The 23,913-nt window shown below is 37.7% G+C and overlaps 1 protein-coding gene across 2 annotated transcripts in view; it reads left to right on the top strand.

The window, feature by feature from the left end:
* Positions 1-23,913, top strand: part of CD2AP (CD2 associated protein) — a 152,146-nt gene that overhangs the window by 14,901 nt on the left and 113,332 nt on the right. For both annotated transcript variants that reach the window (XM_077998608.1, NM_001266309.1), the window contains 1 exon segment: positions 10,556-10,716. Coding sequence is in view for 1 of the 2 variants with exons in the window: in NM_001266309.1 (NP_001253238.1) it covers positions 10,556-10,716 (161 nt within the window). In the remaining variant the exon portion in view is untranslated.

Below are 23,913 nucleotides of genomic sequence, written 5' to 3'. Positions count from 1 at the left end.
TCGAATTCCTGGGTTCGAGGGATCCTCCCCCGTTAGGCTCCCAAGTAGCTAGGACTATAGGTGCTGCCCCACACACGTATTTTTGTTTTTTGTAGAGATAGCATCTTGCTATGTTACCCAGGCTGGCCTTGAAGTCCTGGCCGCAAGTTACTATTGTTCTAATGAATGTAAGGTCTGTAGAGATATTCCCTCTTTTATTCCTGATATTAGTAATTTGGGCCTTCTGTTTTTTCCTCTTGGTCATTCTAGAGATTTATTGATTTTATTGATGTTTTCAAATAATAGTTTTTGGTTGCATTTTTTCTCCATTTTTCTGTTTGAGCGTTTTATATGATTCCATTTTAGGTTCTCTTTTAACATTCAGTTATACTTAATTTTTATTTTTAGTGCTTGCCCTGGAGTTTGCAATATACATTTATAAGTAGTGTTAAATTCAGCTTTAAATAACACTGCAGCACTTCATATGTAGTGCCGGTACCATAGAGTATTCCTTATGCCGCTTGTCCCTTATGACATTCGTTAATTTCACCTGTTCGTATGCTATAATCATGCAATACATTGTTACTATTACGACTTTTAAGCAGTTATCTTTTAGATCGATTAAGAATAAAATATTTTGTTTTATCTTCATTTATTCCTTCTATGCTCCTTCTTCATGTTGATTTGAGTTTCTGACCTGTATAATTTTCGTTTACTCTGAAGAACTTCTTTTAACATTTCTTCTGTGGCAGGTCTGCTGGCAGTGAATTCTTGTTTTTGTTTGAAAAAGTCTTTATTTCTCTTTCCCTTTGAAGGATAGTTTTACTTGATACAGATTTCTAGGTTGGTTTTTTTTTTTTTTTTCCTCCCAATGCTTTAAATATTTTATTCCATGCTTTCTTGCCTTCATGTTTTCTGATGAGAAGCCTGCTGTAATTCTTATCCTTGTACCTCAATAGATAGGGTGATATTTTGTGATGGCTTCTTTCAAGATTTTCTCTGCCTTTGATTTTCTTCCATTGAATGTGATACATCTGGGTGTAGATTTTTTTTTTGTTTGTATTCTAATTTTGTTCTCTTAGTTTTCCTGATGTGTGGTTTGGTGTATCTTACTATTTTTGGAAAATTCTCAGCCATTATTAGTTCATATATTTCTTCTGCTCTGTTTCCCATCTTCTTCTGGAATTCCAATTATGTGTGTTTGTACCTCTTGAAGTTTTTCACAGTTCTTAGATATTCTGTCCTGGGATTTTTTTGTTTTTTATAATTCTTTTTCTCTTTGCATTTCAGTTTGGAAAATTTCTTTTGACTTCTCTTCAAGCTTACTGATTCTTTCCTTGACTATATATAGTCTACTGATGAATGTGTCAGTGTTATCGATTATTTGTTGTATTGTTTTTGATTTCCAGCTTTTCCTTCTGTTTCTTTTCTAGAGATTCTATGTGCTTACCATATCCATTTTTTCTTGCATGTTGTTTGCTTTTTATATCATCACCCTTAGCATATTAATCATAGTTATTTTAAATTTCCTGCCAGATAACTAAAAAATAATGTGTTATATCTGAGTCTGGTTCAGATGCTTGCTTTGTCTCTTTAGACTTGCTTTTTCTTGCCTTCTTAGCATGACTTGAAATTTTTTGAAGGTTGGATATGTCCTATTAGGTAATAGGAACTGCGGTAGTTAAATCGTTAGTGTGAGGCTTTATATTTATCTGCCTAGGTGTTGGATTGTGTTTAATGTTTGCTCTAGCTGTAGGTGCCAGAGGGTTCACATTCCTGTAGTGTCTGTTTCTGTCTTCCTTGCTTTCTTTGGGTTTCCCTTAGAACTCTTTCTCAGATAGAATCTGCATCTTGCAGCTCTTTCAGCTGTAAATGCTGGAGCCTCATTGATGTGGTGGTAGCATGTGGGAGAGGGGAAATATACTATAATCTTAATTATTAAATTTCTGTTTTTTAGTAGATCGATGTCCTGGAGCTGTGGAGCGGACTAGAATCAGGGAAATTCCCGTTCCTAGGTGGTATAAAGCCCCTGACAGTCTTTCCCCTGGAGTGTAGGCCTTTGTTGCAGAGAATACTCAGGTTGTATTTCACAGTGATTACTTTTTTTTTCCTCCTTGCCAGAACTATAAGGCGATTTTTCTTGGCTCTTTACTGTTAGAATCTGGCAGTACCATAGAACCCACAAAAGTGTGGGACTCCCCTATAGGACAGCATTCCCTTAGGAGTTTCCCACTTTCATGCTATTCCACAGTCAACCTCCAGCAAGTCATCAAAATTACCACTTAAGTGTTTGTACTGGATTGAATTTTTGTCCCCCAAAAAGGTATGTCTGAGTCTTAACCCTTCATACGTGTAAATGTTACAAATTTACAAATAGTTGGCTGGGCATGGTGGCTCACGCCTGTTGTAATCTCAGTACTTTGGGAGGCCAAATGGGAGGATCACTTGAGCCCAGGAGTTTGAGACAAGTCTGGGCAATATAATGAGACTATGTCTCTACAGAAAAATTTCAAAAAATTAGCCAGGCATGTTGGTGCATCCCTATAGTCCCAGCTACTTAGGAGATTGAAGTGGGAGGATCACTTGAACCTGGGAGATGGAGGTTGCAGTGAACCGAAATTACTCTACTGCACTCCAGCCTGGGTGACAGAGTAAGACTTTGTGTCAAAAAAAGAGAGAGAAATAGTCTTTTCAGATGTGATTAAGGATTCAGAGATGAAGAAATTCTTAATAAATTGAATGATTAGTGTCCTTGGAAAAGAGTAAGGAGAGGGTGAGATTTGAGATGGAGACATAACAGTGGAACGGTCATGTCAAGATGGAGGTAGAGGTTGGAATTATGTAAGCAAAGGAATGCTAAAAATTGCTGGCAGCCAACAGAAGCCAGATAGAGGCATGGAGTGATTCTTCAGAGTCTCCAGAAAGAACTAACCCTGCTGATACCTTGATTTTGCCCTCTTGCCTCCCAAAAGAGGAGAATAAATTTCTCTTCTTTCAAGCTACCCACTTTGTGGTGGTTTGTTAGAACTGCTCTAGGAGACTAATGGTGTTCTTGCTAATTTATGGCTCCAGCAGCTTCTCCTCTAGGTAATAAATAGAGCTCATCCATGACTCTCTGGCTTTACCTGCTTCCTCTCCATATCTGTAGGTGGTAGTTTGCTCTGTGTCCTCAATTTTCTAATGGATCCGAGGAAATTAATTGATTTTCAGTTGGTTTAGCCTTTTTCTTGTCAGGGTGGGAGTGATAACTTTAAAGCCTTTTAGTTGTTGGAGCTGAAACTGCCAGTCGAGTATTTTAAAAATTTGTTTGTTCTTTCTCCCCACGATTTTTGGCATTTTTATGCTTTTTCTGTTATTTTAGTGATCACTACATGCATTCTCAACTTATACAAATCTGATGTTAATAACTTTACTCTGTTATACCATGCAAGGATCTTGGAACAGTTTTAACTCCCAACTTTGTTACTTTGTTATTTTAATCTTTCTGTATTTTTAATTTCCTATATGATGTTACCGTTTTTATTCATTCAATGTTTGTATACCTGTACTTACTGTTTCTTTTGTTTTTGCTTTCCTTTCTACATTGCTGATACTTCATATTGAATCTTTTTTCTTTCCTTTGCTCTTCTCAGAGAACATCTGTCGACAAGTTTTCTTTTTGTGTAGCAAAGTCCCACTTCTGGTTTGTCAGAAGTGTCTTTATTTTTCCTTCCTTTTTTAAGGATATTTTCTCGGGTATAGAGAGTTTAAGATTTGTAGGTATTTTCTTTCCACATATTTAAAATACTAATCTGCCTTCTGGCTTCACCCATTAGTCTAAATGTTGCTTCTCTGATAACATTTGTTTAAGATTTTCTTTCCTCTTTGTCTTTCACTTCTTGCAGTTTAATATTACAAACTTAATTGTGAGTAAGTTTAAAAGAACAGGGAATTTAACCCTATTTACTGTATGGCATTTTCTCTAAGGGAAGTAAAATAGATTTTCTTTGACTCAATGAACTTAATTATCACACATGTATACAGTTTTGTGGTGCTATAAACGTTTTTGCTGTAATATTGAACAAACCACTTTAATATTTACTGCTTAAAAATCTCATCAAAGTAATTCTGCACATGATATACAAATACAAAACATATTAAATGACTTAACAAACACTGTTTCCTTGCCTCATTGTTCTCTGCTCCTATTCTCATTCTCCATAGGGAAAACACTGTCTAAATCTATCTGTTTTAATGTTTTGGCTTTCGTATTTCTAAATAATTAGTTTCTGTTGTTGATTTTGGTTTATTTTTAACTTGAAAATATTTAGCTTATTTACAATCTCACGTTTTCTCTTTATCCGAACATAGTAAGGGTTTATACTTTTATTTCTTTTTCTAGCAACTAATAGAGTATTTGTGGACTTAGCACTTTGTATGATAATGATATTCATCCCTTTACTCTTTCCTTTACCAACCTCCCTCTTTCAGTTCTTTTTCAGAATTATTATCCTTTATAATATCAAGGCTGTTAACATTTATATTTTGTTCTACAGCCATAATTTGGTCCTTTTGTTTTGCTATACAATAATTGTCAAAGTTAAAGTAATTACTTTCACATTATTATGACCATGTAGTGTTTTTTTTACTGTGAAGCCAAGTAGTACATATGATGATTATATTTTTCCTTTCTCCTTTTTTGTTTCCTTTCCTTTTCCTTTTCTTTTTTGCTTTACTTCCTTTCCTTTTCTTCCTTTTTTTTCCCTTTCCTTTCCCTTTTCCCTTTCACTTTCCCCTTTCCTTTTTTCCTTCCCTTACTCTTCCCCGTTGCCTTCCCTTTTTCCTTTCCTTTCTGTCCTTCCTGTCTTGCTCTGTTGCCCAAACTGGAGTGCAGTGATGTGATCTCTGCTCATTGCACCCTCCACCTTCTGGGCTCAAGCCATTCTGTCACTCAAGCCATCCTCTCACTTCAGCTTCCCTGGTAACTGGGACTATAGGCACGTTATCACCACTCCTGACTACATTTTTTTGGTATTTTTTTGTAGAGATGGGGGTTGCCATGTTGCCCAGGCTGGTCTTGAACTCCTGGGCTCGAGGGATCCACCCACCTCAACCTCCCAAAGTGTTGGGATTACAGGTGTGAGCCGCAGCTGCACCCGGCCAATTGCATTTTCAGCATTGTACAGTTTTTTGCCTTTCCAAAAGTTTCTAATCATCTTTAGTTTTTTTGTCCTTAACTGACTTTCCTGTCTCTCTGAGTTCCAGATTTATAAGGATAGCATACAATTTCAAAGTTTGTACCCCATGCTGCTTTTCTGTCAGATACTTCCTAGAACTTTGTGTCTCCTGTTTAGTATAGACTGTTTGTTCCTTAGATTTGTTGCACAGCTGCAAGTTTAGTGCTTATTTTATTCCGAGGTTGGTGCTACTATTTCTTGGATTTCATGTCTTCCTCTGTTTTGGTTCATATTTTAAGTTTGCTGGATAACATTATGTAATTTCATATGTGGGAGTTAATTTTCTTTATTGTTGAATGTGTGAAAATGTTATATCCTATGCTTGCCTGCTGGTTTGGCAGAGTATACAATACTTCAATGCTTCAGTGACTTTTAATTTTTCTTTTTCTAGAATCCAGTATTGCCAATGAGAAGTGTTCCAATATGATTCTTAATCTTTTGTAGATGAAATTTTTATTTCTTGTCAGGGAGCTTTCTAGGATCTGTTTATTGTTATTATGAAATTTCACTGAATATGAATATGTTTTAAAATTTGTTCATTTCATTGGATTCCCTCAGACCTGTTTCCATTTGAAGATTGTTTTAGGATTATTTTCTTGTGTTATTTCATGGTTAATTCCCCATTTTTTTCTCTTTCTTGAATTTCTGTTAATTGGATGTTAGATTGATTGTGCCTTTTCCTTGTTTTCATCTTTTTCTTTGTGCCTTTGTTTTACCTGTTTTGGAACATTTTCTTGGATTTGTCTCCACCTCTTCAAAAAACAGTAAGATATTTTGTAAGACATAAACTTTAAAAAATTTAAAATTTTCTCACTTCTTAAAGCATTCTGTCCTTTTAGAAACTTTACATCTCTTGAGGATATACATTTGTGCGTGTATTTTAACTGTTTAATTTTGAAGTAATCACGAAGTTGTAGAAATGTTAGATGTATAGCACAAATAATTTTTTTCCTGACTGATATCTTTCATACAAGTATTTTAGTGTATTTTTTTAATAAACCAGGACGATATCACAATACAACCATAACATTTAAGAAATTAACATTGATTTGTAATCTGTATGGACTCATGGCTTATTTTATTCAGTGGGGTATATTCTTTTAATTTCATTATTTTGATGCTCAAAATGGCCTGATTTGGCCAGTAAGGACCCTTTTGATATCACTTCTGTGGGTCAGTTTGATACCATTTCATTTTTTTGACAACTTCTTACTTTCTGGCACAACAAAATGTTCCAGGCTAATCTTATACTTTTCCTGCTTAGCCTTGGAATTGGCCATTTTCCTAAAGAGTCCTGATTCCTTTTAGTAGTAGGTGGTGTTTATGAAGTCTTGGCATTTGGTTTGCTCATTACCATTGGAATGTTGCTGGTTTCAGATCCATTCATTGGACAGAGCTAGGGTGTATGTGTATATGTGTGTGTGTTGATTATATGTGTATCTGTATATATGTACATGTATACATATATTTGTATCTGTTTATTTCTCCATGTTATGTATTCAAAACTGTTAAGTTCATGCTGATACTGCTCATTACAATTCAATATCACAGGATTGAAAGTAGCTTTTTCCATATATGTTTGTAACTCCTTTCCCTGACATAGAGAAACTTAGCTTCCATTATCCTTGAAATATTTAAAATTTGATTAGTCTCCCTGCATGTAACCATTCTCCCATCTCTGTTGTTACTCCCTACCCTTGCTTACCCTTTCTCCAAGTAGTTTTTCAGTTTATGATGGGTCTTTCATGATCAACTATTGTCTGCTCGTAAGAGTAAATAATAAATGGTTAAAAAGCTAATTGGGAACTCTGTTTATGTGGGTAGGAGTTAAGAGTTTTGTTGTTGTTGTTTTTGAGACAGAGTCTTGCTCTGTCGCAATGGCGTGACCTCGGCTCACTGCAGCCTCTGCCTCCCGGATTCAAGCCATTCTTCTGCCTCAGCCTCCTGAGTTGCTGGGATTACAGGCTCCTGCCACTATACCCGGCTAATTTTTGTGTTTTTAGTAGAGACTGAGTTTCACCATATTGGCCAGGCTGGTCTCGAACTCCTGACCTTGGGTGATCTGCCCACCTCAGCCTCCCAAAGTGCTGGGATTACAGGCCTGAGCCACTGCCCCTGCAGATGTTAAGAATTTTATTTTGGAATTAGCAAGTCAGGAACTGCCCATTGCTTTGGGGGCCTCTGAGTTTCTCAGTATTCATTGCTCTGAGAAACCAGCATTCATCCATAATAGCTGTACTAGTTTCCCTAAACTATTTTTTATTTTTATTTTGTAGATTAACCCTTCAGTTTTTTGCTTTGGAAGGAAAATGCCATACTATTTAGCATTTTATCTCATTGAATTATTGTGGTTGATATAGAGATTGAGTAATTTCCCTTATTTTAGCCCTGCATGCATTTCATGTGAGCCTGTGTTTTCTGAATTTCTGGTGTTTTTGAGGTCTACAGAGCAGTTTGGTATTTCATTTATAGCTCTCTTAAGTTCTCTAGGCTTCCTCTTCTTGGCTTTATCAGCTGTGCGTCCACTTTCAGACATTTGTTAACATTTCTTGCCGGGTCCCTTAAATCATGTTGGGATGTTTTCAGCTACAAATAGAAATCCTGTCTAAAAAGTTAAGAAACTACTTCATGTAACGAATCTCAAGGTATTATAGTTAAAGGTGGTTAATCTAGCAGTTTGATGAATCCAGCAAAGATGCAGGTCATTTTCATATTTTTTCTCTTCTATGTTAATCAGGTATCTGCTATTCTTCTCGTCTCAAGTGGTTATAGCAATTGTGGGTATCAAATTCTCATTAAAGAACATCCAAAGTCTACAGGAGGCCGTTCCTTCCTTGTTTTTTTTGAGATGGAGTCTCACTCTGTCGCCCAAGCTGCTGTGCAGTGGCGCGATCTCGGCTCACAACCTCCGCCTTCCGGGTTCACGCCATTCTCCTGCCTCAGCCTCCTGATAGCTGAGACTACAGGCACCCGCCACCACACCCAGCTAATTTTTTATGTTTTTAGTAGAGATGGGATTTCACCGTGTTAGCCAGGTTGGTCTTGATCTCTTGACCTTGTGATCCGCCTGCCTCGGCCTCCCAAAGTGCTGGGATTACAGGCATGAGCCACCGAGTCCAGCCTGTATTTTGTTTTTAAAGTCAAGTAAAACTTTCCCAGAAGACAGTTAGAATTCATTCATCTTGGCTGGGCATGGTTGCTTACGCCCGTAATCCTAGCACTTCGGGAGGGTGAGGTGGGAGGATCGCTTGAGCCCAGGAATTTGAGACCAGGCTGAGCAATATAAATATAGCCAGACACCCATCTCTATTAAAAAAATAAAAATGAAAAGAATTCATTCATCCCATGCTTATTTGAAAACCATTCACTGTGTATATTTAATTGTATGTGATTAAGGTTGCTATACGTAGACTATCTCTAGACCTTTGCCTCTTTGGAAATTAGATATGCTGGCACTTACTCAACTGTAGTTGGCATTTAAACACAAGATTTTTCAGCTGACCTGATTGTACTTAGTGTCTGAACAGTACATACCTAGACTAGTGAATATGTAACCCGCTGGGGCTGAGAGAATCTTCGCCTGTAAAATACAGGGTCTCAAAATACTGAACAAAATTAAGGTTCTGTGAGAAAGGAAGGAGGGGAATGGGCAATGTGTGGGAATGGCTCTTGGTTTAACAAACGACAATGTCTGACCATACTCACTTTCCTTTTTTTTTTGGTGTTTGTGGTTGTGATTGTTGTGGTGGTTGGTGTGTGTGTGTGTATTTTCTTTTTAATCAGTCTTGTAGAGGAAGAAAAGATGAATAGGGATATGGCTAGTCTGCCATCTTGACCAGGAAAGCTGTTAATGCTTTTTAAAAATTGAACCTTGTAAAATACTAAAAATACGCTTACGTGATCCTGTAATCTAAAATCCTGTTATTAAAAGAGGTAAATTAAATATATATTAATCTTCACTTTAGAGTTTGTTTTATGTTTTTACATACAGTAGTAACACAAACTTAGTAGTTTACAACTATATGTATTTATTAGCTAATAGTTTCTGTGGTTTAAGAGTCTGGGCATGGCCAGCTGGGTCCTCTTCTAGGTTGCACTGAAGATGTTGGCCAGGGTTGGGTTCACATTTGGGGCTCTACTGGGGAAGGGTCTGCTTCCAAGCTCATGTGTTCGTTCTATCATTCATTTACTTTTGGGTTGTGGGAGTAAGGGCCTCAGTTTCCTGATGTCAGTCAGAGACCTCCTTAAGTTGCTTGCTTGTGGCCCTCTCTGTAGATTAGCTTACAGCATAGCAGCTTGTGTCTTGAAAGCCAGCAAGGGAAAAAGTCTCCTATTAAGATATGCATTACAGCCTTAGGTAATTACATACAAATCATTGTCTTTGTCATCATCCTTTTTTTTTTTTTGAGTCTGTTGCCCAGGCTAGGCTCACTGATGCCTCGACCTCCTGGGGTCAAGCAGTGCTCCCAAGTAGCTGGGACTACAGGCGCACACTACCATGTCTGGCTAGTGTTTGCATTTTTGTAGAGACGGGGTTTTGTTGTGTTGCCCAGGCTGGTCTCGAACTACTGAGTTTTTTTTTGTTTTTTTCTTGAGACTGAGTCTCGCTCTTGTCGCCAGCCTGGAGCGCAGTGGCGCGTTCTCGGCTCACTGCAACTTCTGCCTCCCAGGTTCAAGCGATTCTTCTACTTCAGCCTCCTGAGTAGCTCGGATAACAGGTGCCCACCACCACACCTGGCTAATTTTTGTATTTTTAGTAGAGACGGGATTTCACCAGGTTGGCCAGGATGGTCTCCATCTCTTGACCTCGTGATCCACCCGCCTCAACCTCCCAAAGTTCTGGGATTACAGGTGTGACCCACTGCACCCGGCCCGAACTCCTGAGTTTAAGTGATCTGTCTGCCTCGACCTCCCAAAGTGCTGGGATTACAGGTGTGAGACGTTATGCCCTGCTGTCATATTCTGTTGGTTAGAGGTCAATCACAGGTCACATTGGCAGTAAAAGAGAGAGAATTACATCAGGACATGAATACGAGGAAGTGGGGATCATGGAGACCACCTCAGACTCTGTCTGCTACAAAGGATATGCATGTGATTGTAAGAGTGTCTGATGGCATGAATTATGCATTATTTTTCTTTTGAGGCTCCCACTTAATAGCTGTATTGTACTCTGTACTAAGGTATTCAAGAAATTTGCTGATGTAGCCAAATATTTAAAGTAATTGAAACAAGCCTTGCTGATGTCTTTGTGGTATTAAATATTGTTGCTAAATAGATTCCATAGTTATAAGTTTATTAATATAGTTTATAGTATTTTGTGAATTAGATTTTAGACATTTTGTTTTTCCCCACTTTTTTAGTTGACTATATTGTGGAGTATGACTATGATGCTGTACATGACGATGAATTAACTATTCGAGTTGGAGAAATCATCAGGAATGTGAAAAAACTACAGGAGGAAGGATGGCTAGAAGGAGAACTAAATGGGAGAAGAGGAATGTTCCCTGATAATTTTGTTAAGGTAAGTATTTTCAGTTAAATTTCTAGCTGTTGCTTCATAAGATTTAATCTTTAAATGTTAAGAAGTGGATATACTTTTAAAATTAAAATATTTTAGGTAAATGTTTTCTTTGTAACATTTGAGAAAATACAGTCCAAGTACCTCTATAATGGATATCATTGTTGCTCTGTGTCCTAGTGGATAGTAATCCTCTATGTATATGTTTGTGTATATATGCTTGTATATGGTTGTGTGTATCTACCTGGTTACTGATTGTTTTAAAATAAGTAATAGCTTTCATTTGGGTGGAACTTAGTAATTTATAAAGCAGGCTTGCTGTATATATTCTCATTTCAGCCTGTAGTATTCTTACGAAATAGTTATGACAGATAGTAGCCCCATTTTAAATATCTGGGTTTTTAGATTGAGAGGTTAAGTGATTTTGTCTACTGTTGGTTAGCTAAGACAGCAGACTTTGAACGGATGTCTAGGACAGTTACCTCACTGGTCTTCTCATTGTTTTTTGTTGCTTTTTTGACAACAAAATGCATTTGGTTATACTTTTTGTATTTCAGCATTGTAGCAGTTATCACCCAAACTGTCTTCTTCAACTACTACTAAACATTCATTTTTTAGTAAATATTCTAGTCACTTCTGCCAGAAAACAATCTTTAGGACTCTTATCAATTACAAACTTATAAAATTCTCAGTAGTTTAGGAAGAAAAAAAAGAGTAAAGAGTATCTGTATATTTACATGTCAGTTATAATTGTCTTGTTTTCTGTGTATTAGTTTCTTTCTTTCTTTTTTTTTTTTTTTTTTTTTTTTTACAAAAGAAAGATTTATTGGACTTACAGTTCCACATAGCTAGGAAGGCCTCACAATCATGGTGGAAGGCATGGAGGAACGAGTCACATCGTACGTGGATGGTGGCAGGCAATGAGAGAGCTATTTTGTGCAGGGAAACTCCTCCTTACAGAACTATCCGATCTTGTGAGACTTATTCATTATCATGAGAACAGCATAGGAAAGATCTGCCTATGTGATTCAGTTACCTCCCACTGAGTCCCTCACACAACATGTGGAAATTCAAGATGAGATTTGGTGGGGAAATAGCCAAACCATATCAGATGGTCTCACAAAGATTTCTTAAAATTGTAGTCATAGCATGATTTTGATGATTCAATTCAAATTTATTTTTTTTTAAATTATACTTTAAGTTCTAGGGTACATGTGTACAACGTGCAGGTTTGTTACATATGTATACATGTGCCATGTTGGTGTGCTACACCCATTAACTCATCATTTACATTAGGTATATCTCCTAATGCTATCCCCCCCTCTACCCCCTCCCCACAATAGGACCCAGTGTGTGATGCTCCCTTTCGTGTGTCCAAGTGATCTCATTGTTCAGTTCCCACCTATGAGTGAGAACATGCGGTATTTGGTTTTCTGTTCTTGCGATAGTTTGCTGAGAATGATGGTTTCCAGCTGCATCCATGTCCCTACAAAGGACACAAACTCATCCTTTTTTATGGCTGCATAGTATTCCATGGTGTATATGTGCCACATTTTCTTAATCCAGTCTGCCACTGATGGACATTTGGGTTGATTCCAAGTCTTTGCTATTGTGAATAGTGCCGCAATAAACGTACGTGTGCATGTGTCTTTATAGCAGCATGACTTATAATCCTTTGGGTATATACCCAGTAATGGGATGGCTGGGTGAAATGGTATTTCTAGTTCTAGATCCTTGAGGAATCGCCACACTGTTTTCCACAATGGTTGAACTAGTTTACAGTCCCACCAACAGTGTAAAAGTGTTCCTATTTCTCCACATCCTCTCCAGCACCTGTTGTTTCCTGATTTTTTTAATGATTGCCATTCTAACTGGTGTGAGATGGTGTGGTTTTGATCGGCATTTCTCTGATGGCCAGTGATGATGAGCATTTTTTCATGTGTCTGTTGGCTGTATGAATGTCTTCTTTTGAAAAATGTCTGTTCATATCCTTTGCCCACTTTTTGATGGTTTTTTTTTTTTTTCTTGTAAATTTGATTGAGTTCTTTATAGGTTCTGGATATTAGCCCTTTGTCAGATGAGTAGATTGCAAAAATTTTCTCCCATTCTGTAGGTTGCCTGTTCACTCTGATAGTAGTTTCTTTTGCTGTGCAGAAGCTCTTTAGTTTAATGAGATCCCATTTGTCAATTTGGGCTTTTGTTGCCATTGCTTTTGGTGTTTTAGACATGAAGTCCTTGCCCATGCCTATGTCCTGAATGGTATTACCTAGGTTTTCTTCTAGGGTTTTTATGGTTTTAGGTCTAACATTTAAGTCTCTAATCCATCTTGAATTAATTTTCGTATAAGGAGTAAGGAAAGGATCCAGTTTCAGCTTTCTACTTATGGCTAGCCAATTTTCCCAGCACCATTTATTAAATAGGGAATCCTTTCCCCATTTCTTGTTTTTGTCAGGTTTGTCAAAGATCAGATGGCTGTAGATGTGTGGTGTTTCTGAGGGCTCTGTTCTGTTCCATTGGTCTATATCTCTGTTTTGGTACCAGTACCATGCTGTTTTGGTTACTGTAGCCTTGTAGTATAGTTTGAAGTCTGGTAGCGTGATGCCTCCAGCTTTGTTCTTTTAGCTTAGGATTGTCTTGGCAATGTGGGGTCTTTTTTGGTTCCATATGAACTTTAAAGCAGTTTTTTCCAATTCTGTGAAGAAAGTCATTGGTAGCTTAATGGGGATGGCGTTGAATCTATAAACTACCTTGGGCAGTATGGCCATTTTCACAGTATGATTCTTCCTATCCATGAGCATGGTATGTTCTTCCATTTGTTTGTGTCCTCTTTTATTTCACTGAGCAGTGGTTTGTAGTTCTCCTTGAAGAGGTCCTTTACATCCCTTGTAAGTTGGATTCCTAGGTATTTTATTCTCTTTGAAGCTATTGTGAATGGGAGTTCATTCATGATTTGGCTCTCTGTTTGTCTGTTACTGGTGTATAAGAATGCTTGTGATTTTTGCACATTGATTTTGTATCCTGAGACTTTGCTGAAGTTGCTTATCAGCTTAAGGAGATTTTGGGCTGAGACAATGGGGTTTTCTAAATATACAATCATGTCATCTGCAAACAGGGACAATTTGACTTCTTCTTTTCGTAACTGAGTACCGTTTATTTCTTTGTCTTGCCTGATTGCCCTAGCCAGAACTTCCAACATTGTGTTGAATAGGAGTGGTGAGAGAGGGCATCCCTGTCTTGTGCCAGTTTTCAAAGGGAATGCTTCCAGTTTTTGCCCATGCAGTATGATATTGGCTGTGGGTTTGTCATAAATAGTTCTTATTATTTTGAGATATGTTCCATCAATACTGAATTTATTGAGAGTTTTTAGCATGAAGGGCTGTTGAATTTTGTCAAAGGCCTTTTCTGCATCTATTGAGATAATTATGTGGTTTTTGTCTTTGATTCTGTTTATATGCTGGATTATGTTTATTGATTTGCATATGTTGAACCAGCCTTGCATCCCAGGGATGAAGCCCACTTGATCATGGTGGATAAGCTTTGTGATGTGCTGCTGGATTCGGTTTGCCAGTATTTTATTGAGGATTTTTGCATCAATGTTCATCAGGGATATTGGTCTAAAATTCTCTTTCTTTGTTGTATCTCTGTCAGGCTTTGGTATCAGGGTGATGTTGGCCTCATAAAATGAGTTAGGGAGGATTCCCTCTTTTTCTATTGATTGGAATTGTTTCAGAAGGAATGGTACCAATTCCTCCTTGTACCTCTGGTAGAATTCGGCTGTGAATCCGTCTGGTCTTGGACCTTTTTTGGTTGGTAGGCTATTAAGTATTGCCTCAATTTCAGAGCCTGCTATTGGTCTATTCAGGGATTCAACTTCTTCCTAGTTTAGTCTTAGGAGAGTGTAAGTGTCCAGGAAATTATCCATTTCTTCTAGGTTTTCTTGTTTATTTGCGTAGAGGTGTTTATAGTTTTCTGTGATGGTAGTTTATATTTCTGTGGGGTCGGTGGTGATATCCCCTTTATCATTTTTTATTGCGTCAATTTGATTCTTCTCTCTTTTCTTCTTTATTAGTCTTGCTAGCGGTCTGTCAATTTTGTTGATCTTTTCAAAAAACCAGCTCCTGGATTCATTGATTTTTTTTGGAGGGTTTTTTGTGTCTCTATCTCCTTCAGTTCTGCTCTCATCTTAGTTATTTCTTGCCTTCTACTAGCCTTCGAATGTGTTTGCTCTTGCTCCTCTAGTTCTTTTAATTGTGATGTTAGGGTGTCAATTTTAGATCTTTCCTGCTTTCTCTTGTGGGCATTTAGTGCTATAAATTTCCCACTTCACACTGCTTTAAATGTGTCCCAGAGATTCTGGTATGTTGTATCTTTGTTCTCATTGGTTTCAAAGAACATCTTTATTTCTGCCTTCATTTCGTGATGTACCCAGTAGTCATTCAGGAGCAGGTTGTTCAGTTTCCATGTAGTTGAGCGGTTTTGATTGAGTTTCTTAGTCCTGAGTTCTAGTTTGATTGCACTGTGGTCTGAGAGACAGTTTGTTATAATTTCTGTTCTTGTACATTTGCTGAGGAGTGCTTTACTTCCAACTATGTGGTCAATTTTGGAATAAGTGCGATGTGGTGCTGAGGAGAATGTATATTCTGTTGATTTGGGGTGGAGAGTTCTGTAGATGTCTATTAGGTCTGCTTGATGCAGAGTTGAGTTGAATTCCTGGATATCCTTGTCAGCTTTCTTTCTGTCTCGTTGATCTGTCTAATGTTGACAGTGGGGTATTAAAGTCTCCCATTATTATTGTGTGGGAGTCGAAGTCTCTTTGTAAGTCTCTACGGACTTGCTTTATGAATCTGGGTGCTCCTGTATTGGGTGCATATAATACCTAATACAATGTAAATGTTATGTAAATAGTTGTTATGCAGTGTCACAATTGGTGAGTCCACAGTTGTGGAGCCTGCGGATTTGGAGGGCCAACTGTATTTTATTCTGCTACAGGGGTGCCTTGGAGATACTGCAGGTTCAGTTCCAGACCACCTCAATAGACCAAATGTCACACTACAGCAGATATCTCAGTAAAGTGAGTCACATGAATGTTTTGATTTCCCAGTGATGTAAAAGTTATGTTTACGTTATACTGTATTAAGAGTTCAATCGCATTATATAAAAAAAAGCAATGTGGATACATTAATTTAAAAATATTGCTAAAGATTGCTAACGATCATCTGAGCCTTCAGTGAGTCACCATCTTTTTGCTGGTGTAGGATCTTGCCTTGATGTTGATGGCCGTTGACTTAGTGGTTGCTGAAGGCTGGGGTGCCTGTGGCAGTTTCTTAAGATGAGACAACAATGAAGTTTGCTGCATCAGTTTGCTCATTTAGTGAAAGATTTCCCTGTAGCATGTGACACTGTTTGATAGCATTTTACTCACAGTAGATCTTTCAAAATTGTAGTCCTTTCAAACCCTCCTTCTGCTTTGTCAACTAAGTTTATGTAATATTTTGAATCCTTCATTGTCATTTCAACAGTATTCACAGTGTCTTCACCAGGAGTAGATTCCAGCTTAAGAAACCACTTTCTTTGCTCATCCATAGGAAGCAACTCCTCATCTGTTCAAATTTTATCACAAGGTTGCAGTAATTCAGTCACATCTTATGCTTTACTTCTAATTCTAGTTCTCTATTTTCACCACATATACAGTTACTTCCCCCACTTAGTCTTGAACCCTTCAAAGTCATCCTTTAGGGTTGTGATCTGTTTCTTCCAAACTCCCATTAATGTTGATATTTTTACTTCCTCTCATGAATCACAAATGTTATTAATGTTATCTAGAATGGTGACTCTAGAAACCTTTCCAGAAGGTTTTCAATTTACTTTGTCCAGATTGAGCAGAAGAATCACTATCTATGGCAGCAATAGCCTTACAAAATGTGGGCCGGAGTTTAGGGGGGTGATCTTGGCTCACTGCAACCTCTGCCTTTCAGGTTCAAGCGATTTTCCTCGCCTCCCTAGTAGCTGGGATTATAGGCTCCCACCACCACGCCCAGCTAATTGTATTTTTAGTAGAGACGGGCTTTCACTGTGTTGGCCAGACTGGTCTCAAACTCGTGACCTTGTGATCAAGGCAGGCATGCCTTGGCCTCCCAAAGTGTGGGGATTACAGGTGTGAGCCACCGCGCCTGGCCGAAATGTATTTCTTAAATAAGAATACTTGAAAGTTGAAATACTCTTTGATCAATGGGCTGCAAAATGGATATTATGTTAGCAGACATGAAAACAACATTCATCTTCTTGTACCTTCCAACAGAACTCTTGGTTGATCAGATGCATCATCAATATACATTAGTATTTTGAAAAGAATCTTTCTGCAGTAGGTCTCAACAGTGGGCTTATAGTACTCAATAAACCATGCTGTAAATAGATGTGCTGTCATCTAGGCTTTGGTTTTCCATTTATAGAGCATAGGCAGAATAGATGTAGCATAATCCTTTTTTTTTTTTTTTTTTTTTTGAGATGGAGTCTTGCTCTGTCACCCAGGCTGGAGTGTAGTGGCTGGATCTCGGCTCACCGCAAGTTCTGCCTCCCAGGTTCACGCTATTCTCCTGCCTCAGCCTCCCAAGTAGCTGGGACTACAGGCGCCTGCCACCGCGCCCGGCTAATTTTTTGTATTTTTATTAGAGACAGAGTTTCATCATGTTAAATAGGATGGTCTTGATCTCCTGACGTCGTGATCCGCCTGCCTCGGCCTCCCAAAATGCTGGGATTACAGGCGTGAGCCACCGCGCCCAGCCGATGTAGCGTAATTCTTAAGGACCCTTGGATTCTCAGAGTGGTGAATAAGCAATGACTTCCACTTGAAGTACCAGCTGCATTAGCCCCTAGCAAGAGAGTGAGCCTGTCCTTTGAAGCTTTGAAGCTAGGCTTTGACTTCTTTCTACTTACGAAAGTCCTAGGTGGCACCTTTTTCCAATGGAAGTTTTCATCTCCATTGAAAATCCATTTAGCATAGCCACCTTCATCAGTGATCTTAGCTAGATCTTCTGGTTAACTTGCTGCAGCTTCTCTGTCAGCACTAGCTGCTTCATCTTGCACTTTTATGTTATAGAAATGACTTCTTTCCTTGAACCTCATGAACCATCCTCTGTTAGCTTCAAACTTTTCTTCTGCAACTTCCTGACCTCTCTGTATTCAGTGAGTTGAAGAGAATTAGGGGCTTGCTCTAGATTAGGCTTTAGCTTAAGGAAAAGTTGTGGCTGGTTTGATCTTCTATCTGATGACTCAAACTTTTTTTTTTTTTTTTGAGACAGAGTCTCGCTCTGTTGCCGAGGGTGGAGTGCAATGACGCGATCTTGGCTCACTGCAACCTCTGCCTCCCAGGTTCAAGTGATTCTCCTGCCCAGTCTCCTGAGTAGCTGGGATTACAGGCGCCTGCCACCATGCCCAGCTAATTTCTGTATTCGTACTAGAGATGGGGTTTCACCATGTTGGCCAGGCTGGTCTTGAACTCCTGACCTCAGGTGATCCTCTTGCCTCGGCCTCCCAGAGTGCTGGGATTACAGGTGTGAGCCTGGCCTCAAACTTTCTTCATATCAACAATAAGACTTTTACTTTCTTATCATTCATGTGTTCACTGGAGTAGCACTTTTAATTTCCTTCAAGAACTTTGTCTTTGTATTTGCAACTTGGCTGTTAGTTGCAGGAGCCTAGCTTTTAGCCTATCTCAGCTTTCAACATTACTTCCTCACTAAACTTAGTCATTTCTAGCTTTTGATTTAACTCAGAGATGTGTGATTCTTCCCTTCACTTGAATACTAGAGGTTGTTGTAGGGTTATTCATTAGTCTGATTTCAGTATTATTGTGTCTCAGAGAATAGGGAGCCCTGAGGAGCGGGAAAGGGTAGGAAATGACCAGTTGGTGGAACAGTTAGAAGACACACAATATTTATTAAATTTACTGTCTTATAAGGACACAGTTTGAGGTACCTCAAAACAATTAAAATGGTAACACTAAAGATCACTAATCACAGATCATCATAACAGACACAATGAAGAAGTTTGAAATATTGCAAGAATGACGAAAAGGTAATACAGAGACACAAAAGGAGCACATGCTGTTGGAAAAATGGCATTGATGGGCTTGCTTGACACAGCATTGCACAGACCTTCAATTTGTTTAAAAAAATGCAGTTATCTGTGATGTGCAGTGAAGCTAAGGGGAGTAAAACGAGGTGTGCCTGTAACTGTTTTCAGAGGTGAAGTAACTGCACTTTAACTATATTTTATCTCTTGAAACAACTGAGAGCAGCTATAGTAGGGAATTGAATATCTGGAGCAAGGTCACTTTATTTTTTTTTTAATGAATTTACTTCTTTTTTTGATCTATAATAGATTGTCATACAGATACCATGGAAACTGAAGTCAGAATAACTGGATTTAAATGCAGTCAAGTTCCAGCTTTGCCCTTTGCTGGCAGTATGGTATTAGACAAATCACATAATTTCCCTGTTTTCTCCACTTTAAAGTGGTATTTTGACGGACTACAGTAAGATGGGCTCTAATATATATATATATTTTTTGAAAGAAAAGTGGCTTTTTAGAGAAAATTTGTTGCAGTTATGGAACACTGATTTCAAAAATAAGTTAAAAGTTAAATACAAAGCATTTATATAGCTCTCTTGAGTGTGTGCTAATGTATATTTCTACTATTAGGAATGATTTATCATGGGACTCCATTTTGAAATACATTTTTCTTTCCTGTTTCAGTATAACTAATACTAGAAGTTAAATTTAATGAAATTCCTGCTAGCAGAGTATATAGTTTATGAGTATGGTAGGTAATAGAGAAAAGTTTAATCTGGGATTAAAAATTAACCACAGGTTGCTAGATTATAGTCAGAGACAGCAGTATGAATTTATGTTTAGTTAAAACATGTGCAGGTAGATACAGGAATAGTTTTGTGTATATATGTGTGTCTGTTTATATATGTGGGTTAGCGTGCACACACAAATATTTGTATTCCTCAGCTCATATTGCTCAGAGGGCCTAGAAGCAGTACCTCAGTAGCCGTGAGTACATCCAGTGCCCAGATCTTGATTTCCAAATACTACTCTCTGATAAAAGGAAGGACTCCTTGGAGAAATGACTGATTCTAGTGTTTGGGGTAATGAAGATACAAGATAAGCCTGGAGCATGTTGTGGTGGCAGAAAATTAAGTGGTTAAAAAAACAGAAGGTGGGCCTATGTCAAAGCAACTTAGAACCCAACCTGAAGGAGCTCCCAATATCTAGAGCTGGAACAGTTTGAGCAGCACAATAATCTAGTGTTTGATTATTATGTAAAATAGAGCATAAGTATACATCAGTCCATACTGATATAAATAAATGGTTGAAGAAATAAACAGGGGAGAAAGGATAAATCGAAACAAAAATTCCAAGTGATAATTCTAAATACTTATTTCCTTTTCCGCACACCCCCTGTCTCCCTTCCAAAAGCTTTCCTCGAGTGTGGAATAGGCTAAAGAATAGATAGAGCCAGGTGTGGTGGCTCATGCCTGTAATCCCAGCATTTTGGGAGGCTGAGGTGGGCGGATTAGGAGGTCAAGAGACCGAGACCACCTTGGCCAGCATGGTGAAACCCTGTCTCTATAAAAATGCAAAAATTAGCTGGGCATGGTGGCACGCACCTGTAGTCCTAGCTACTCAGGAGGCTGAGGCAGGAGAATTGCTTGAACCGGGGAGGTGGAGGTTGCAATGAGCTGAGATAGTACCCCTGCACTCCAGCCAGGTGACAGAGTGAGACTGTGTCTCCAAAAAATAAAAAAATAAATAAATAAATAAAATAAAAGGAATAGATGGATAGGGAAAAATAGTAGCTTAGTAGCTTTATAATGGAGAAACTTTGCAAGTACTGCCTTTACCAAGTGATCCAGGTTAATGTCACCAGTGATAGGTTATATTGATACCATGTATTCCCTTCACCTCTGTGATATTCTTCCCCCAAGTCCATGAGCCTGGTTGGGGAAAACCTCAGACAAACTAAATTGAGAGACATTCTACAAAATACCTGACCAGTACTCTTCAAAAATGTCAAGGTCATGAAAAACAAGGAAAGCCTGAGAAACTGACATTGACCAGAAGAGGCAAAGGAGACATAATGACCAAATACATTGTGGTTTCCTGGATCGGATTCTGAAACAGAAAAAGGGCATTAGTGGAAAAGTTGATGAAATCCACATACAGTCAGTAGTTTAATAATAATGTACCAGTGTTAATTTCTTAGTTTTGAAGTGGAATGTGGTTATACACGCTGTTAACATTAGGTAAAACTGAATTAAGACTGTGGGAACTTTCTACTACCTTTGTAACTCTTCTGTAAATCTTTTTATTCCGAAGCAAAACTTTTATTAAAAAAAAATTACCCATAGGTGATCAACAGCAATGGATAATACACAAATTAATAAGGTAGTTTTTCAGATGTGTATGTTAAAATTCAGGGGAAAGCTGTAATTTAAAATTCCCTGTCCATTGAAAATAAGCTTCCTATTGGGACATTAAGGTGCATGTTCATCCTGGCTAACTCAGTGAAACCTCGTCTCTACTAAAAATACAAAATATTAGCCAGGAGTGGTGGCATGGGAGTGGTGACTCCCAGGTCCCAGCCATCTGGGAGACTGAGGCAGGAGAATCGCTTGAACGTGGGAGGCGGAGGTTGCAGTGAGCCGAGATCGCACCACTGCACTCCAGCCTGGGTTGCAGAACGAGACTCCGTCTCAAAAAAACACACACACACAAAGGTGCATGTTATTTTGTAAATCTGTGAATATGGAGTGTGGATGGTGGAACTAGGCTTCTTGTAAAAAACTCATGTCCCTATTACTATTTCAGATAGCTATACTGAAGAACCATGGTAGTCAAATTGGGCTGGAAGATGAATAGAAATGCCAAATTGTCTTTGTGGCTTATTATGAAAAACTTTAGATACCGTATGTTTGTTTTGTGACAAACTTATGCCCATTTCATTGTCCCTTTGCAATGTGTTTGTCTTCCAGTTTTAAAAGTATTTTACAAAGGATATTGAACACAAGGATCTATGAACTTAATGTACAGAATATTATCATTTTGCCATCTTGCTTCAGTGTTACTTTGTAATAAAGAGAACGTTACAGATGAAGTTGAGTTCCATCATCTCCTTCTCATTTCTCTTCCTTTGCAGGACCACCTGTGTTCTTAAGCTGTATGTATCCTTTAGTCCATAGTTTTACACCTATTTGCCTGTGCATAAACAAATAGTATTTTGTGTGATTTAGACATTTACATAATTGTATAACATTGCACCTTTTCTTTATATTTAAGGTGAGATTTCAACATGGATACATAGTATAGTTGCATCTGTTACAAATGGGTTTTATAACACTAGTTAGCTTATAGGTAATTAGTAGAGAGAATGATGTCAGGACAATGAGAAAGTGTGTTCGTTTATTTTCTAGGTAAGAAGAGCTGTAATAAAGATAGTAGGATTATGATTTCAGCAAGAAAAGGGAAGCAGCTTGGAGTTCTTTTGTATCTTAATACTTTTTTTTTTTTTTTAAAGTAACCATCTGTATCTCTAAGGATATCTTCCTCAAAGTTTACAGTTCTGGCATTGAAGGCTCTTAAATCCTGGTGCTCACCTTCACTGTCTCAGCATCCATAAGCCAACCAACATTCCTACTTAATTGTTTTTTGTTTTACATTTTTAATAGCTACTGAGGAATTCTTCAGTCATGACTGCTTGGTCAGTTATTGCCTATCTTTGTAGGTTCTAGTTATTATTTGTTTTCGTTTATAGTGTTGAGTTCCCAAAGTTGCATAGGTTTAGAGTGGTCTGCAAACTGTTTTTTATATAGTCACTGGTATTTTTAGTGTTTGATTCTAAAATTTTCACATAATAAGTGGTATTTTAGTTTTTTTTTTTTTTCTCCCAGAATGTAAGGTGTTTAAGACTGTCCATACAGTATTACAGGGGAGACCCCTTTACTACCAGTTACTTTCTAATCTCTGCATAGTATTCCGTTGTCTGGCTAAGTATTACATAATTTTTGGATATTTAGTACTGTTTTTCAATTTTTAGCTATTAAGAAATTTTTAGCTATTAGAACGTCAGTAAACATCTTTTTTGGGGTATGTGTATAACTGAAGATTTGCTGACTTCTAGGGTGTGCACATGTTCAACTATACTAGATGTTTTTGGATTTCTCTCTGAAGTAATTATGCCAATTTAAAAACATCTGATACCATAAAACTTAAAAAAAAATTTTTTTGGCGGGCGGGGCAACCTTACAGAGGTACAGTAGTATCCACCATGTTGTGATGTTTCATTTTCATGATTACTAGTGAAGCTAGGCATCTTTTCACATTTCATTTCCTTGTGTACAGCTTGTTCAGATATTTCTTCTATTTTTACTTTGAGTTCTTGTTCATATTCTAGTTAATTTCTAGTAGTTCTCTATGTATTCTAACCGCTAGACTTTTGTCTTCTTTCTGCTTATGTGTCTTTTATTCCTCATAAATGCTTTCTGTGACTTGTCTAAGTATAAACAACTTTACTATTAGTTGTAAAATTTTTATTTTTAGTATGTCATTAATCTTTTTTGTGTTTAGTATGATTAAATGTTTTTCACTTGGAAAGATAATGAATAGTCTCCTTCATTGATTTATTTTTTTAAGTCATTTTATTTTTATTTTGTAGCTACAAATCATAAACTATATCTTATTAATTTGTTATGTTTAAGAAGTAAGCTAAAATTGAGGAGAAACCAGGCTGACTTAGCAGATGTTACTACATTCTTAACTTCAATGTTTTAGACTAAAGTAGAGAATAAAGATTTATTTGTGGGTGTAACTTTGATTCAGTATCAATGTCTTAGCTGGTTCATATTTGGCACTTGGTCATTGGAGTTGCTACTTTGTAATTGAGATAAAACACATTCCAGTAAACAAATGCTTAGCAGTTGACTATGACATACTTTGGGGTGTGGTGGGAAGAATCTTTCCCACAATTTATTGGGGGAAATACCAGTGTAAAAGAGGATAAATTGTAATGCCTTACATGACTGAATGGCAGACATGTGATAAGATGATAGGTGCTACAGAATCTTTGAAAAAACATCTTTCAGAAAGGGGATTAAAAGTAAAATTAGGCTGGGTGCAGTGGCTCACACCTGTAATCCC

Source organism: Macaca mulatta, chromosome 4 (assembly GCF_049350105.2).
Source record: "Macaca mulatta isolate MMU2019108-1 chromosome 4, T2T-MMU8v2.0, whole genome shotgun sequence".
Lineage (NCBI taxonomy): Eukaryota > Metazoa > Chordata > Mammalia > Primates > Cercopithecidae > Macaca > Macaca mulatta.
The sequence above is the reverse complement of the archived record's forward strand: the minus strand, read 5'-3'. Positions and strand labels throughout refer to the sequence as shown.